At 63.7% G+C, this 14,380-nt stretch overlaps 1 protein-coding gene across 1 annotated transcript; it reads right to left on the minus strand.

The window, feature by feature from the left end:
• Positions 1–229: 229 nt before the first annotated feature.
• LOC116835260 (protein jagged-2-like) lies at positions 230–13,531 on the minus strand. The gene is made up of 9 exons (XM_075070501.1): positions 13,472–13,531; positions 10,838–11,140; positions 5,214–5,277; positions 4,312–4,566; positions 4,019–4,079; positions 2,988–3,118; positions 2,162–2,281; positions 1,124–1,219; positions 230–333 (listed from the first exon to the last, which is right to left on the minus strand). The coding sequence occupies exons 1-9, from the start codon at positions 13,529–13,531 to the stop codon at positions 230–232; spliced, it is 1,194 nt and encodes a 397-aa protein (XP_074926602.1).
• Between the last annotated feature and the right edge of the window lie 849 nt (positions 13,532–14,380).

Raw genomic sequence — 14,380 nt, forward strand, 5'->3', positions numbered from 1 at the left:
TGGCCCCTGCCCTGGCCCCCGCAGCCACGGCCGCTGATTGATTTCTTACGGGTCTCACAGTTGGGGCCGGTCCAGCCCTCCAGGCAGTCACAGAAGTAGCCCCCGATGAGGTTTTTGCAGCCCCGAGTGTGCACGCAGGGCTCCTGCTCACATTCGTTGGCATCTGTGGTCGGGGGGCTGGGGTCAGGGCAGAACGCGGTCGAGTGGGGGCTGGTGGCCCCTTGTGGGATCAGTGTGGGAAGGTGGGATCAGTGGGAAGGGCCAGACATGTGTCCGTCCCCCCAGCACCTGTCCAGCCCTTGGCTCGGGGATTGGGGATCGTGGGCCCTTGTCCTGCTGGAAACCCCCGACTCAGTGGGCATTGGCTTTCAGCCCCCAAGGGCCCAGCGCCCGGCTCAGAATGGCCACCACAAAGTGAGCAGCCCCAAGTGCCAGTCACGCGGCTTGTCTCCTGCCACAGGGATGCTGTGGCTTCCCCTATCCTCCCACCCCACCTCTATGGCCCTGGGCAGGGTCCAAGCTGCCAGCCCCGGGCGGCAAGAGAGATGGGCCACAAGTGGTCATGAGTCCTTGGATCTGCACGGCTGGGGGGCAGGGGTGGGCACATCCAGCCCTGGGTCCCGTTTCGGGGGAGAATTCACTGTGCCCTGCTGCAGATTCACAGGAAAGGGAGGGGCGGCACAAAGGTATGGGGGGCAGAGGGGAGGTGACTGGGGGGGTGGAGGGCTGTGTCAGCATGTGGGGGCAGGAGGGGGTGCCATGGGGCAGGTGGCTGTGTCAGCATGTGGGGGTATGAGGGGGTGTCATGGGGCAGCGTCAGGGTGTGGAGAGCAGGAGGGGGTTGCCATGGGGCAAGGGGCTGTGACAGTGTGTGAGGGGCAGAAGGGGGTGTAATGGGGCAGGGGGCAATGTCAGTATGTGGGGAACAGGAGGGGGTGCCAAAGGGCAGGGTGCTGTGTCAGGGCATGGGGGGCAGGAGGGAAGTGCAATGGGGCAGTGTCAGGGCATGGGAAGCAGAAGAGGGGTGCCATGGAGCAGGGGGCTGTGTCAGGGCATGGAGGGCAGGAGGGGGTGCCCGAGCTCAGTGCCCTGCGCTCAGCCTCACCCAGTTGGCAGGTTTTACCGGTCCATTGGGGTGGGCAGGTGCAGCTGAATCCATCTGGGAGGGGGTGGCAGGTTCCGCCGTGGGCGCAGGGCTCCGGCAGACACTCGTCCAGCCCTGCAGGGGGGGAGCAGTTAGGGAGGGCAGGACCCTGGCACCCTCGCAGCGAGTGGGATGGGCTCAGCCAGGCCCGCAGGGCCCCCGGGTCGGGCCAGCACCTTCTCTCCAGCCATGGCATCATGCCATGCTGCATGCCCGGCTGGGTGGGGAGTCCCCTGAGAATAAGGCCCGATCCTGAGGCAGGAGGCCCTTCCCTCCCAAAGCCGGTCAGGGATCCTGCCTCATGGTGCTTTGGGGCAACCTGAGCCTTGGGGGGGATCCACCTCCAGTGGGGTCAGCCCCAGCCCCCAGCCCCTCCTCAACCCCACCCCCACAGCTTCCTCTGCTCCAATCACCCCCAGTCCCTCTTCCTGATCCCCTGCCCCACAGCTGAGCCCATCACGTCCCCCTCTCCCCAGCCACTCGACTCCTCACAGCACCCCAGGACCCCAACAGGTCTTCAGTCCTTTTCCCCCAGGGCACCCCCAAATCCCTAGCAGCATCCCCGGCCCCCAGCTCTCCCCCCTGGCCCCCTGAACTCCCCATCTCCCTTCTCCCACGGCCTATAACAAGGCCCCTTTAGCCCCCAATAGGAACCCCATGCCCCTTGTCTCCCTCCCCCTGGCCTCCCTTCTTATGTAGCTCCATTCCCCTCCAGGCCTCTTTTCAGCCCCCATCTCCCTCTCCTCTGGTCCCCACCAGGGCCCCCCACCATCCCTCCATTCCCAAGAGGAGCCCAACACCCAAATCTTTCCCCTGCAGGGTGCCAGCCACTGCTGCTGGGCCCTAGAGCCTTCATCTCAATGGGGCCCCTAGGGACCAGCTCCCCGCACCCCATGGGTGCCCCAAAGTTCACGAGAGCAGCCGTGGGGACAGGTGGAGAAGCCAGGGTCCCCCCCAAGCCATCCCCCTCCCCTCCACCTCATCCCACCCCCTGTCCAGCGCCCGCTGCCCCCTCACCCCTCTCGCAGTCCCGGCCCTGGAAGCCCGCGGGGCACAGGCACTGGTACTCATCCGGCTCCGCATTGGTGCAGGTGCCGCCGTTCCGGCAGGGCTGGTGGGAGCCACAGTAGTTCAGGTCTGGGGGGGAGAAGGGCTTGGCTCAGCTCCAACCAAACTGCACTGACCCCAGGGCTGCCCTGCCATCCTGCCAGGGCGGGAGAACCCAGCCAACCTGCCACAGGGGGCGCTGTGGGGAGCGGGGCAGGAGCTGGCTGTGAGGGGAGCTCCCGGTTACTCCAGCCCTGGCCTCTCCCAGCAGGGGGTGCTGTGGGGAGCGGGGCAGGAGCCGGCTGTGGGGGGATCTCCCAGCTACTCCAGCCCTGGCCTCTCCCAGCAGGGGGCGCTGTCGGGAGCGGGGCAGGAGCTGGCTGTGAGGGGAGCTCCTGGCTACTCCAGCCCTGGCCTCTCCCAGCAGGGGGCGCTGTGGGGAGCGGCGCAGGAGCCGGCTGTGGGAGGAGCTCCCGGCTACTCCAGCCCTGGCCTCTCCCAGCAGGGGGCACTGTGGGGAGCGGGACAGGAGCTGGCTGTGGGGGAGACCCTGACCACGCCAGCGCCAGCCTCTCCCAGCAGGGGGCGCTGTGGGGAGCGGGGCAGGAGCCGGCTGTGGGGGGATCTCCCAGCTACTCCAGCCCTGGCCTCTCCCAGAAGGGGGCGCTGTGGAGAGCGGGGCAGGAGCTGGCTGTGGGAGGAGCTCCTGGCTACTCCAGCCCCGGCCTCTCCCAGCAGGGGGTGCTGTGGGGCGGGGGCTGTGGGGCGAGACACGCCCAGCCACCCAGCTACTCACCCTTGTCACACAGCAGCCCACCCCAGTTGGTGTCGCAGTTGCACTTCCAGGGCTCGGTGCAGGTCCCATGGAGGCAGCCAGGGAAGGGGACGCACTCGTCGCAGTTGGAGCCCGTCCAGCCGTAGTGACACCTGGGCAGACAGATCCAGGGTGGGGAGAGATGGACGCACATCGGGGGCAAGGGGGGGGGCAGCCTGGCACGGAGCCACCCTCAGCAACAGCCACAGGAGTCTGCTCCTCTGAGGACCCCAGGAACGTCTGCTTGTGGGGAGTGTTCTGCCTCTGCTCATGACCAACTGCCTCTCCCCAGCAATCTCTGGCCCTGGGGGTTCCTGGGGTTTGGGACGGGCAGAGTAGGGGGCAGCTGGAGTCCGAAGGGGGCTGCAGAGTCAGACGATGCCATAGGGGGGTTGTTAGGGAGAGAGTTGGGCAGGGAGACGAGGGTAGCTCCTTGAGTGGAGTCGAGTGGTTAAATGGCAGGGGCTGGGAACCAGGACTCCTGGGTTCTATCTCCAGCTCTGGGAAGGGAGTGGGGTTGAGTGGTTAGAGCAGGGGGCTGGGAGCCAGGACTCTTGGGTTCTATCTCTGTCTCTGCATGGGGTGGGGTGGGTTTGCCTGGGCTGTTTCCCTGCCTTGCAAAGCCCCCAGGCCTTGTCAGCGAAGCAAAACGCCCGGAGTTCCCTTCCCTGACTTGACGCCAGCACTTGCCCCCTCCTGGGCCTTGCCCAGCCAACCGCTCCATCCCCAAAGGGCAGGAGGCAGCAGGCAGCCCTGGCCGTTGGCACTTCCTCCCATCCTGCCCAGGGGAGAGTTGGCCTGGCAGCAGGGACAAGCCTGGAAGGGACCCCAGCAGCCTGCCAGGGAAGCCACCCAAACAGCTGCCCCCATCCCTCTCCACTCTCTCTCCATCTCATCCCTGGAGTCCCCTCCACTTCCCAAGGTGGCTGATGTAGGAAACCAGTGAGGGAGTGGAAGAGGATTATGGGGGTGGGGGCTGGGGAAGGGAGCAGGTGCAGGCCCCTCTGACTCACGTGCATTCTCCAGGCTCCTCGCAGAAGCCGTGTAGCTCGTGGCAGCCCTGGTGGCAAATGGCTGCGATAGAAATGACGGGAGTGGGGGAGTTAGGGGCAGGGAATGCCCCCTGTCACCTCCCCCTTCGTCTGTCTGTGGGCGCCATGCCTCCCCTCCTTGGCCCCCTCCCATTTCCCTGGGCACCGTGCCCCCCCTAAGCACCCTCTTCTGTTCCACCCCCTCCCATTTTCATGTGCCTCCCATCTCCTACCCTTGCCCGTGAGCACCGTGCCCCCCCTGCCCTGGCACGTACCACGAGTGCACTCCTCTCCTGTCCAGCCATCCAGGCAGACCTTACTGCCAGCGGCGTCGCAGTCGTGGTGGCCGAAGAAGTCATCGCGGGGCCGGCACAGGCGGTTGCAGGCGGGACCGTAGTAGTGGGGGGCGCAGCGCACCCGCAGCCGGTACTCCAGCGCTGTGCCCCGCCCATGGTGCTGGAAATCCTGCCAGCCCTCGCCCGGGTTCAGCATCCCCGACCGTGTCACCCGCTCCACCAGGGACCCCCCACCTGCCAGAGAGGGGAGCCCATCACTACCCTGCCCCAACCTAATGCGCCCCGCACCAGCTGCACCCCTCCCAGGTGGGGAGCTCCAACACAGGCTGGCTCAGAGAGGCAGGGCATGGGACACGGGGCATTTCCCCTCTAGGGGGTGCTGGCTTTGATCTGGCCCCAGGTTGGGGGACTGGCTGGCTCAGGAGGGCAGGGAATGGGACGTGGGATGTTTCCCCTCTAGGGGTTGCTGGCTTTGATCTGGCCCCAGGTTGGGGGACTGGCTGGCTCAGGAGGGCAGGGAATGGGACGTGGGATGTTTCCCCTCTAGGGGTTGCTGGCTTTGTTCTGGCCCCAGGTTGGGGGACTGGCTGGCTCAGGAGGGCAGGTAATGGGACACGGGGCCTTTCTCCTCTAGGGGGCACTGGCTTCGATCTGGCCCCAGGGTGGCGGACTGGCTGGCTCAGGGGAGTGGGGAATGGGACATGGGGATTTCCCTTCTACGGGGCGCTGGCTCCAATCTGGCCCCAGGGTTGGGGACTGGGAGGTTTATTGTAGCAGGAAATGGGACATGGGGCATTTCCCCTCTAGAGGGTGCTGGCTTCGATCTGGCCCCAGGACGGGGGGAGGGGTGTGGGGGAGCTGGCCAACTTGGGGTGCCTCACCTGGGGTGCCAGGGCCGGTGATGTTGTCAGCATCCCAGGCTTCCAGGATCAGTGAGTATGAACGCTGGGGGATCAAAGCACAGGGTTAGAGGGGCCAGCTGTCACTGACCGACTCCCACCCCCCAACTTGTGACCCGAGCATTCCAGGGCTGGGGGTGAAACTGACCAGTCCTGCAACCTAATGCCTCCTGTCTCAGTATCTATGGGCTCTCATGGCTGGGTGGGGAGCCTTAATCCCACTGCACAGTTGGGGAAACTGAGGCACACAGAGCTGGCATCCTGACTTTCAGCCCCCCCTGCCCCTCCGGCTCTAACCACTAGACACCACTCATCTCCCAGAGCTGGGGATACAACCCAGGAATCCTGACTCCCAGCCCCCCTGCTCTAATCTGCTAGACCCCCACTGTCCCACCCCTGAGCTACGGATAGCACCCAGGAGCTCTGGCTCCCATTTGCTGCAGGGAGGCCACACCAATGAATTCCTGCCCACTGTGGAAAGAGACTGACCATCACTGGGCATTTTCAGAGTCCCTTCTCCCAACCTTTTGTTGTTTGGCAATTGTCTTCTCTCCTCCTCAGAGGTGGCTGCACTGTTACCGAGGTGCCATGCCCGCTGTGTGCGGCGTGGGAGCGCAAGGTGCTGCACGAACGGAGGACAGCATGGGAGACAGCCAATAAACCACAACAGTCCCCAGGGGGTCAGCATCATCATCCCCATTTCACTGGTGGGGAAATTGAGGCAAGGGGGGTGCATGACCAAGCTCCCCCAGCAGGCCAGTAGCAGAGTTGGAAGCAAAGCCCGGCTCTGTTCATTCCAAGTGGGGGAGGGGGGTGGAGGGGTGAGCTAACAGATGGAGGTTGCCAGCAGGTCTAGCATCAGGGAGATGTCTCAAAGGGGCAGATGCTGGAGTTCAGGCCCCTGGCGAGGTCCGTCTTGGCTCTCCCATGCTACGCCCTAGTGCCACCGCTTGGGCCCAGAGAGGTGGCTTGAAGGTGTTTGGCTGGGGCCCGGGCATTGAGAGGAGACGGGCAAAGAGGAGGGTCCACCTCACCACCCCACACTGGTCTGGAGTCACTCTGGGGGCTTCTACTTGAAGAAATCCCTGGCCGCCTCCTGCAGCTGCTGCTGCCTGCGCCAAAACATTCCTTCTGCCCACGTAATGTTCCAGGCGTGGCCCACGCCGGGGGGCTCCCTGCCCCCACCCCGCCAATGCCCCCCGGGGCCCAGTGAGGGCGTCAGCCAGAGACGCTGCCGCCTTTAGCCGAACTGACTGAGCTGATTTCCCTTCTCACAGGCACTGAGCCACCACCCCCTTCCCGTGGACATTGCATGTTCCCAGCCCGACACACCCTGCAGCCCCATCTATGCTTACGCACAGAGCCTGGGGGAGGGGGGTCCCCCATCCCCTTGGGGCTTCTGTAAAACTTGGGGGAACAACCACACTGGGGACAGAGCTCAGCTGCTGCAAATGCCATCCAACTAAAGGAGACTCCCCGTGAGCTGCTAGCAGTATAGGGGCTGTGACACACAGAGCAGCAGGTCCGACTGAACACAGGAGAGGGCAGTGGTGCATTTGCACACACACACAGTCTCCCTGGTGTGCCAGATCAGAGCATTGGGTCCATCCAGCCTGGTATCCCCTCCCCCCACTCTCTGAGAGTAGAAGGGGCGGGAGCACCATGTTCCCTTCCCCTCACCCATATTCCAGGGACCCCTGAATCAGTCCCACTGTCCCCCCAACATCCCCTTCTAGTAGCATCCTGGCCCTGTCGCAATCCTGCCTGACTCTCTGGTCAGTGTCTGGTGGGAGCGGGGAGCCCTGTGTATGGTGGGGGGGCTGCAGCAGACCCCCCAGGCTCTTCCCATGCCCAGCAGCCTCGCCCCAGACAGAACTCCCCTGTGGATCCAGCCTAGGGCACCACTGCAGGACAGCTCACCACACCTGAGGCCCCGGCAGGGGTACTGCTGCGGGGAAGCTCGCCACACATACTCCACTAGCCTGGCCTATTACAGCCCATACACCCGTGCCCCTGCCGGCTGGCTCGAGGATGCAGGGTAAGTGTCTTCCTCGTAATCAGAGAAGTTATTTAATTAAGTTATTTACCTTCTGCTTCCCCCCTGGGTGTGGGCAAGGGACAGCAGCGGGGCCACAGCCCCGCACTTCCCAGGCAGCATCTGACACACAGGCCCTGTGGGCTAGGCGTGACGGGCTCCACTTCCCACTGCTGGCATCTGCCAGAAATCCTGTTCCATGCAGGGCCGGGCCTGCCTGGCGCTGCAGAGGGCCCCGGGCTCCAGCCCCACCCAGGGTCCATCAGCAGCCCCTGCCACAGTGGGGTGGCTCAGAGGCTGGGGGAGGGGCGTGGGGCATCATTCTGTGGGCAGGGAGGGTCTTCTGCTCCCCCAGGGCAGGCAGATCCTGCAGCTTCTGTCCCCTCAAGGGATCTCCCCCCCCGCTCTGCCTATGCCCCCCAGTCCTGACCTGCAGCCCCCTGCTAGCCCAACCCCGGGCTCCCCTCCTCCAAGCTCTGCTGGTGCCCCTCAGTCGTGATGCACAGGGGACCCTGCCTCTGGGACCGAGAGGGGAGGTCCATCTCCCCAGACCAATGAATCCCTGGCCCCTGCTGAGTCTGCCAACGGCGCAACCCCCGTTACCCCAGCGGAGACACCCGCTGGGAGCCTTGTCGACTGGCAGAGTCAAGGAAGGGCCCTCGCTCCGGATGAGCCCCACCTCCTCCCCATGGGGCGTGGGCAGCCTTGGCCTGTGTCACACCCGTGTGCGCTGACATGTGTATGCTCACAGGCTGGCCCTGAGCAGGCTGCACCGAGCAGTTACAAAGGGACACTGTCCTATGGTGAGGTAGCAGTTACCACTATAAAGGCAACCTCCAGCCGGGCACTGGGGGGCGCTGTCCCCCCCTTACCTGGCCGCACCCCATGTTTCAGCACCTCAGCAGGGCACTAGGGGGCGCTGTGCTTCTAGGCCCTATCTCTGGCTCTTCCCCGCAGCCCCCTCCAGCCCACACCCCCATCTCAGCCCGTGAACATCCGTGACTCAGCGCTGGGACCCGTGGCATGAAGGCGCCGGGCAGCGCCGCCAGCCGGTGGCTCAGGCACGCTCTAAGGGAGTGGGGGCCCCGCACTGAGCAGCGGCCATGGCCAAGTAAACGGCGATGAACTCAAACCCACGCTGGGGGCAGGAACCTGGGGCGCAGCTAGGGGGTTGGGTGCCGGAAGTGGGATGCAGAGGAGGGTTCTTTGGGGAGGAGGTATAGGGAGCGGGGCAGGAGTTGGCTGTGGGGGGAGCTCCTGGCTACTGCAGTCCCAGCCTCTCCCAGCAGGCAGTGCTGTGGGGGAGCCCCCCGCCTCTCCCTATGGCGGTGGGGAATGGGGATGGCACGTGGGTGCTGCGGGAGCCCAGGACCCCTTCCTGGCAGGCTGGGATCAGCAAGCAGCGTTGGATCCCAGCCCTGGGAAAGGTCATGCAGGGCTGGCTGCTGACCCGCTGAGGCCGAAGGCCAAGGCTCCAGGAAGCCCCATGCCACCAGGGCGAATCACGGGCTCCGAGCATCCCTCGGCCGGAGGTGCCTGGGCCAAGTGAGTGGGCAGAATGGGCCTCTCTGCATACAGATCAGCTGGGCCCTTTGTGTGCATTCATCTCTGCCCGGCCCTCTGCCCACAGCTCCACCGAGGGCATCTGAGAGAGCCGGATGGAGATACCAACTCGGGGGGAGTGGGGTCTAGTGGTTAGAATGGGGGGGGAGAGCCAGGACACCTGGTTCTATTCTCAGTTCTGAGAGGGGAGTGGGGTCTAGTAGTTAGAACAGAGGTGGGGAGATAGGACACCTGGTTCTGTTCTCAGTTCTGAGAGGGGAGTGGGGTCTAGTAGTTAGAATGGGGGGTGGGGGCTGGGAGCCAGGACGCCTGGGTTCTGTTGCCAGGTTTGCAAGAACAAGATGGTGTCAGTGGCTCCCCTAGCCCAGTGCGAGGAGGATGCAGAGAGCTGGGGGGAGGGTGTGTGTGTTCATAGTCTATTCCTTTGGCAGCTGCAAGTGTCTTGGGTGGGGGCGGAGGGGAGTCCCAAAGTAAGGGTAGCAGGGAACCCCCCAGCTTCCACAGAGAAGGGGTGAGGGCAGGGAATGCATGAGCAGAGAGATCGATCCAGCCCCTGTAATGGGGTCCAGCTTCTCATGGCCCAGGGAATGGGAGCCCTAGGTTCTGAGCCACTGCCCTGCCCGTGCCTCAGTTTCCCCTCCTCAATCTTTGTGCATTCAGACTGCGAGCTGTTCAAGGCAGGGACTGTCTCGTGCTCTGTGCTGGGGGCTGCGTGCGACACCTGATAACGCTGCCTGACGGAAGTGGTTTTGGAATGAAAGCGGGAGAGCAAAGGGCTGGGATGCCCAGGGGGGCGGGAGCTGGATGAAGCCCAGGATCGATAAATCACAGAGCAGACTAGGCCACCCGCTAATTCATACAGATGGAGAGAGATTTAGCATCTGCCACAGTCTCCTGAGGTGCCGGGCGAGACGAGAGACCAGATGCACCACCCTCCACAGCTCCACCCCACCCTCTTCCTGGGGGCCTCCTTGCACCATTGCCTGAGAGGTAAGCAACATAGTTTCGCAGTCCTGATACCCAGCCCTAACCACTAGCCCCCACTCCCCTCCCAGAGCAGGGATAGAACCCAGGAGTCCTGGCTTCCAGCCCCCTCACTCTAACTACCAGACCCTGCTCCCCTCTCCACATCTGTTGCTTCCAGCTGGCATGACAGCTCAACAGACACCTTCTGTGAGCCCTGGTCGGCTTACAGCAAGGATCACTCTCCCAACCCATCCTTGCTCTGAATGAAGCCTCTGGAGGGGACCCCTGGCATAGGCATGATGGGTGGATTGGGGCTGGCACGGTGGATGGCCCCGTCCCCAGGGGCTGCTCAGCCCAGGAGACTGGCAGAAGCCCCAGGTGGAGAGCTTGGGAGAACCCCAGGGGCTGTCTGCATTCAGCAGCCTGGATAAACCCCACCCCTTCAAACCCAGACCAGATACACCCCCCACCCAGCACACTCAGACCAGATAAACCCTTCCCCTTGCACACCCAGATCAGATACTCCCCTCAGCACACCCAGACCAGACAAACCCTTCCCCCTTGCACACCCAGACCAGACAAACCCCACCCCTTCACACCCAGACCAGATACACTTCCCCAGCACACCCAGGCCAGATAAACCCTTCCTCCTTACAGATCCAGACCAGATAAGACCCCTTTGCACACTCAGACCAGACAAACCCCACCCCTTCACACTCAGACCAGATTACCCCTCCCCCCCAGCATACCCAGACCAGATAAACCCCACCCCTTCACACCCAGACTAGATACATCCCCCCAGCACACTCAGGCCAGATAAACCCTCCCCCCTTGCACACCCAGGCCAGATAAACCCTTCCCCCTTGCACACCCAGACCAAACAAACCCCACCCCTTCACACCCAGACCGAATACACCTCCCTAGCACACCCAGGCCAGATAAACCCTTCCCCCTTGCACACCCAGCTCAGCCCAGAGCTGCTGCTGCCTAGCCTGACACCACAGCCCCCCGCCCGCCAATGGAAGAGCTCAAGGGCCCTTACCGGCCAGGCGAACTGGAATGGCATGGTGATCCTGCCTGCATGCTCTGCGCCCCTCCTGGGCTTGGCTGTGAAGGTGTTGCCCCCCAGCACGGGAGTGGCACCGGCCCCCAGCACACAGGGCCCCCCAGGGAGGACACGCAGCTGATACTCCTTCAAGCAGGCCCGGAAGTAAGTCCGACACTGCTCCCCAATGGGACATGGCAGCTCTGCCCCGCCCCGGCAGCAGCGCCCATCTGCCAGCACCCCCCGCTCGTTGTGCATCAGCCGGATCTGCAGCTCGAAAGTGCCAGCTGCTTCAGGGACCTGGAAGTGGAGAGGAGCCAGTTACAGTGGGTCAGAGTCCCCCGCACCTCCCCTCCTGCTCACTGTGAGCTCAGAACCCCCTAGCTCTGAAAGCCCAGCTCTTCCCATTGTGCTGCAGGAGTGAAGGGAGAATCCCTTGCCGGCTCTGAGCAGTACAGGGCTCATGACACACAGTGGTGCTGGTTCCATCCAGCGGGAGGCAGTGGCATGTCCACACCCTTTGCAGTAACAGCAGCAGCCCCTTGCTCGTTGCCAGCCCCTGCTGTCATCCAAGGTGACTTAAGCATGCGATGCAGGGGAGGGGGGCTGTCGCAATGATCTCAGGCCCCCAAGCAAGCAGCAGGGAGGGGCAAACTCCTGCCGGCATCACTACTAGGGATTGAGGCTGAGGGCTGGGAGCTGGACCCAGCCCAGGGAATTCAGAGAGATGGCTGCCAAGTTCTCTCCCGGACCTGGCTTCACCTCACAGTTCTGGGGCTTTGCGACAGCTCTTCCATGGGGATGCAGCCACCTCTGGGGCACAGCGCAGCATCCATGCAGCGCGTAATGCTGGGGGAGAACACCGATGCTGACACCCAGGCAGCTCACGCAGTACCTAAGGACCTTGCCACAGGACAGTGAACACCTGGAGCCAACCCCACAGAGCCTCCCCTTCCTAAAGGGCTGGGGTGTGGGTCTAGGCATTCTGCACCCACTGCTGCGCCCCTCACATCTGCACCTCCAGCTCTGATCCCAGGCAAGCCCCGAGCTGAGTGCAAGGAAAGTGGGGGGGCAGGCAATGTTCCCACTTCACCAAATTTTGCTCTGCCCCAGGGCTCCAGGGCCCCACCACGTCGCCGCCGGAAGGAAAACAACCTGCTGGGGAATAGCAGGGCGTTGCTGGTGTTTTATGAGCCTGCTTTCACCTCTGCTCTGCTTTCCTCGGAGGGAGAGGCACTTGGGCCTTTGATGGAGTCTCACCAGCTGCCCCCCGGGGTGTCTCCCATTCCCCTGCAGACCCACCTGGCCAGTCCCCAGCCTGTGCAGGACCTGGGGCTCAAACCCTGATCTCCCAGGGAGATTGGCTCAGAGGAAGGAGGTACTGGGACCGGGGACCATTTCTGGCTCTGGGCAGGGAGATGCCAAACCCAAGATCCAGACCCCGGTGGCACCCCCCAAGCTCAGCCTCCAAGCCCAGCCTGAGGAAACAGGACCCTCCGTGAGATGGAGTAGCAGGCCCAAGGCAACAAATATACAGAGATCCCTCACCCTATGCTAAGGTGCAACTGCTTCTGGCATGAGGCGCAACTGCTGTTTATTCAGGGATCCCTCACCCAGTGCTGAGATGCAGCCACCTCTGGGGTGGGACACAGCCCCTGTTTAACAGCTCTGGACTGCCTGGAAGATGCCTCCATCCGAGTCCGCAGCGGGAATAGGGGGGAAGGCAAATGGAATCACTGACAGTGGATTTAGCCAGCAGGACACCTGGGGTCACATCTGCGACGGGCAGGGCGCTTAGGTCACTAAGATATTGGTTGATCGTCTCATTTGAAAGCCAGCACCCTCCAGGAGCATGGCACCCTCTAGCACCCCTGCCCAGCTCCCTGCAGCACCCTGCATTTCGACGGCAGTCTCCCATCCAAGCGCTGAGCCAGCCCAGGTGTGGCGGGCGGAGGCCGGCTGGAATGTGCCAGAAGAGCTGCCTGGGCAGGGCTCAGACCCACGGGCAAGGAGCGGCCTGGACACAGAGGCGTTTGCCCAGCCACCCCACTGCCCCCCCCCACTCCAGGCAGAAACAAGAATTCAGGGGGCCCCTTTCCCCAGCACCGAATTCGCTTCGGCATCCCGAGGGCGAGGCAGGGCCCAGGTGCCCCACGGAGGGCTGGGCCCACTGGGCAGGATGGGTGTGGACAGACCCAAGGGGAGTCTGACCCATTGGATGGGCTCTCCCCAGCTGGGGTTCCCAGCATTCGCCCTCGTGTCAACTTTAAATCCCACCACCCCAATTTACGCCACACCCCATCTGGGGGGGGGGGCACAGGACTGGAGGGGAGGAACCTCAGCTGCCGCCTCCTGGAGACCACCCATTGGGGCGCCCACCCGGGCCAGTGACCCCCTTGCTCCTCTCCAATTCCAAGCTCCCCCTGGACAGGGGGGTGGCCTTCCCAGGGACCCCCACTGTGCTGTGGGGGATGTGGGTTCCCCCTGCCAGGGGGATCAGCCCCCCAGAGTCGCCCTGCTCCCCCAAGCCAGGGAAGGGCTGCCCCATGGACCCAGGCTTCCGGAGAGAGGTAAGTTCCCAGACAAAGGGCAGCCCCCCGAGGGGGGCACTGGGGTTTGGAGGGGACTCACCTGGGGCCGCATCTGAAGCAAGAGGAGGACGCAGACGACCCAGCAGCTTCTCAGCCTCATTGTCTCTGGCTGGCTGCCTTCTCCGCCACACCTGCCCCTCCGGCTGGCCCCCCGCCGCCGCCGCCGCCCACCCCCCCCTGGCCCGGGGAGTCCCAAGCGCGCTGCTTGCGGGGCATAAAGGAGCCGGAGCCTCCCCAGCCGGGTCCCCGCGGCACTGAGCGGCTCTCAGCCGAGTGCGTTCGCCGGGAGCCGCCTGACATCATGCAGGGTGGGGTGGGGCCAGCCCAGCCCCCGGCCAAGTCATTAAGAACTTTCCCTGCTAATGAAAGGAGGAAGCTGGTCCCCCCCGGCCCACACACACACCCGCCCTCGCTGGCAGGACCGGGCCGGCCCGGGGTGGGGATATTAGGGGTTCTTCGGGAAACTGCAGGATTCCCCCTCCCCGCACACACACACACACATCTTTCCATCCATCCCCCTACGCATCCATCCATCCATCCATTTAACCCCCCTATACATCCATCCATCCCCCTATACATCCATCCATCCACCCACTAGGCATCCATCCATCCATGCATTCAACCCCTCATGCATCCATCCATCCCCCGTACTCGTCCATCCACTCCCCCATATCGATCCATCGCCCCCCCAGCATCGGTCCATCCATCCATCCATCCATGCATTCAACCCCCCATGCATCCATCCATCCCCCCTACTCGTCCATCCCCCCATATCAATCCATCCCCCCCCCCATTGGTCCATCCATCCATCCCCCCAATGCATCCGTCCATCCATCCATCCACCCCCCACCACATATTGGTCCATTGCCCCCCACGCATCGATCCATCCATCCATCCCTCCCCCTATGCATCCATCCATCCTCAGTATGCATCCATCCATCCCCACCCT

The sequence above is a fragment of the Chelonoidis abingdonii genome, chromosome 11 (genome assembly GCF_003597395.2).
Source record: "Chelonoidis abingdonii isolate Lonesome George chromosome 11, CheloAbing_2.0, whole genome shotgun sequence".
Classification (NCBI taxonomy): Eukaryota; Metazoa; Chordata; order Testudines; family Testudinidae; genus Chelonoidis; species Chelonoidis abingdonii.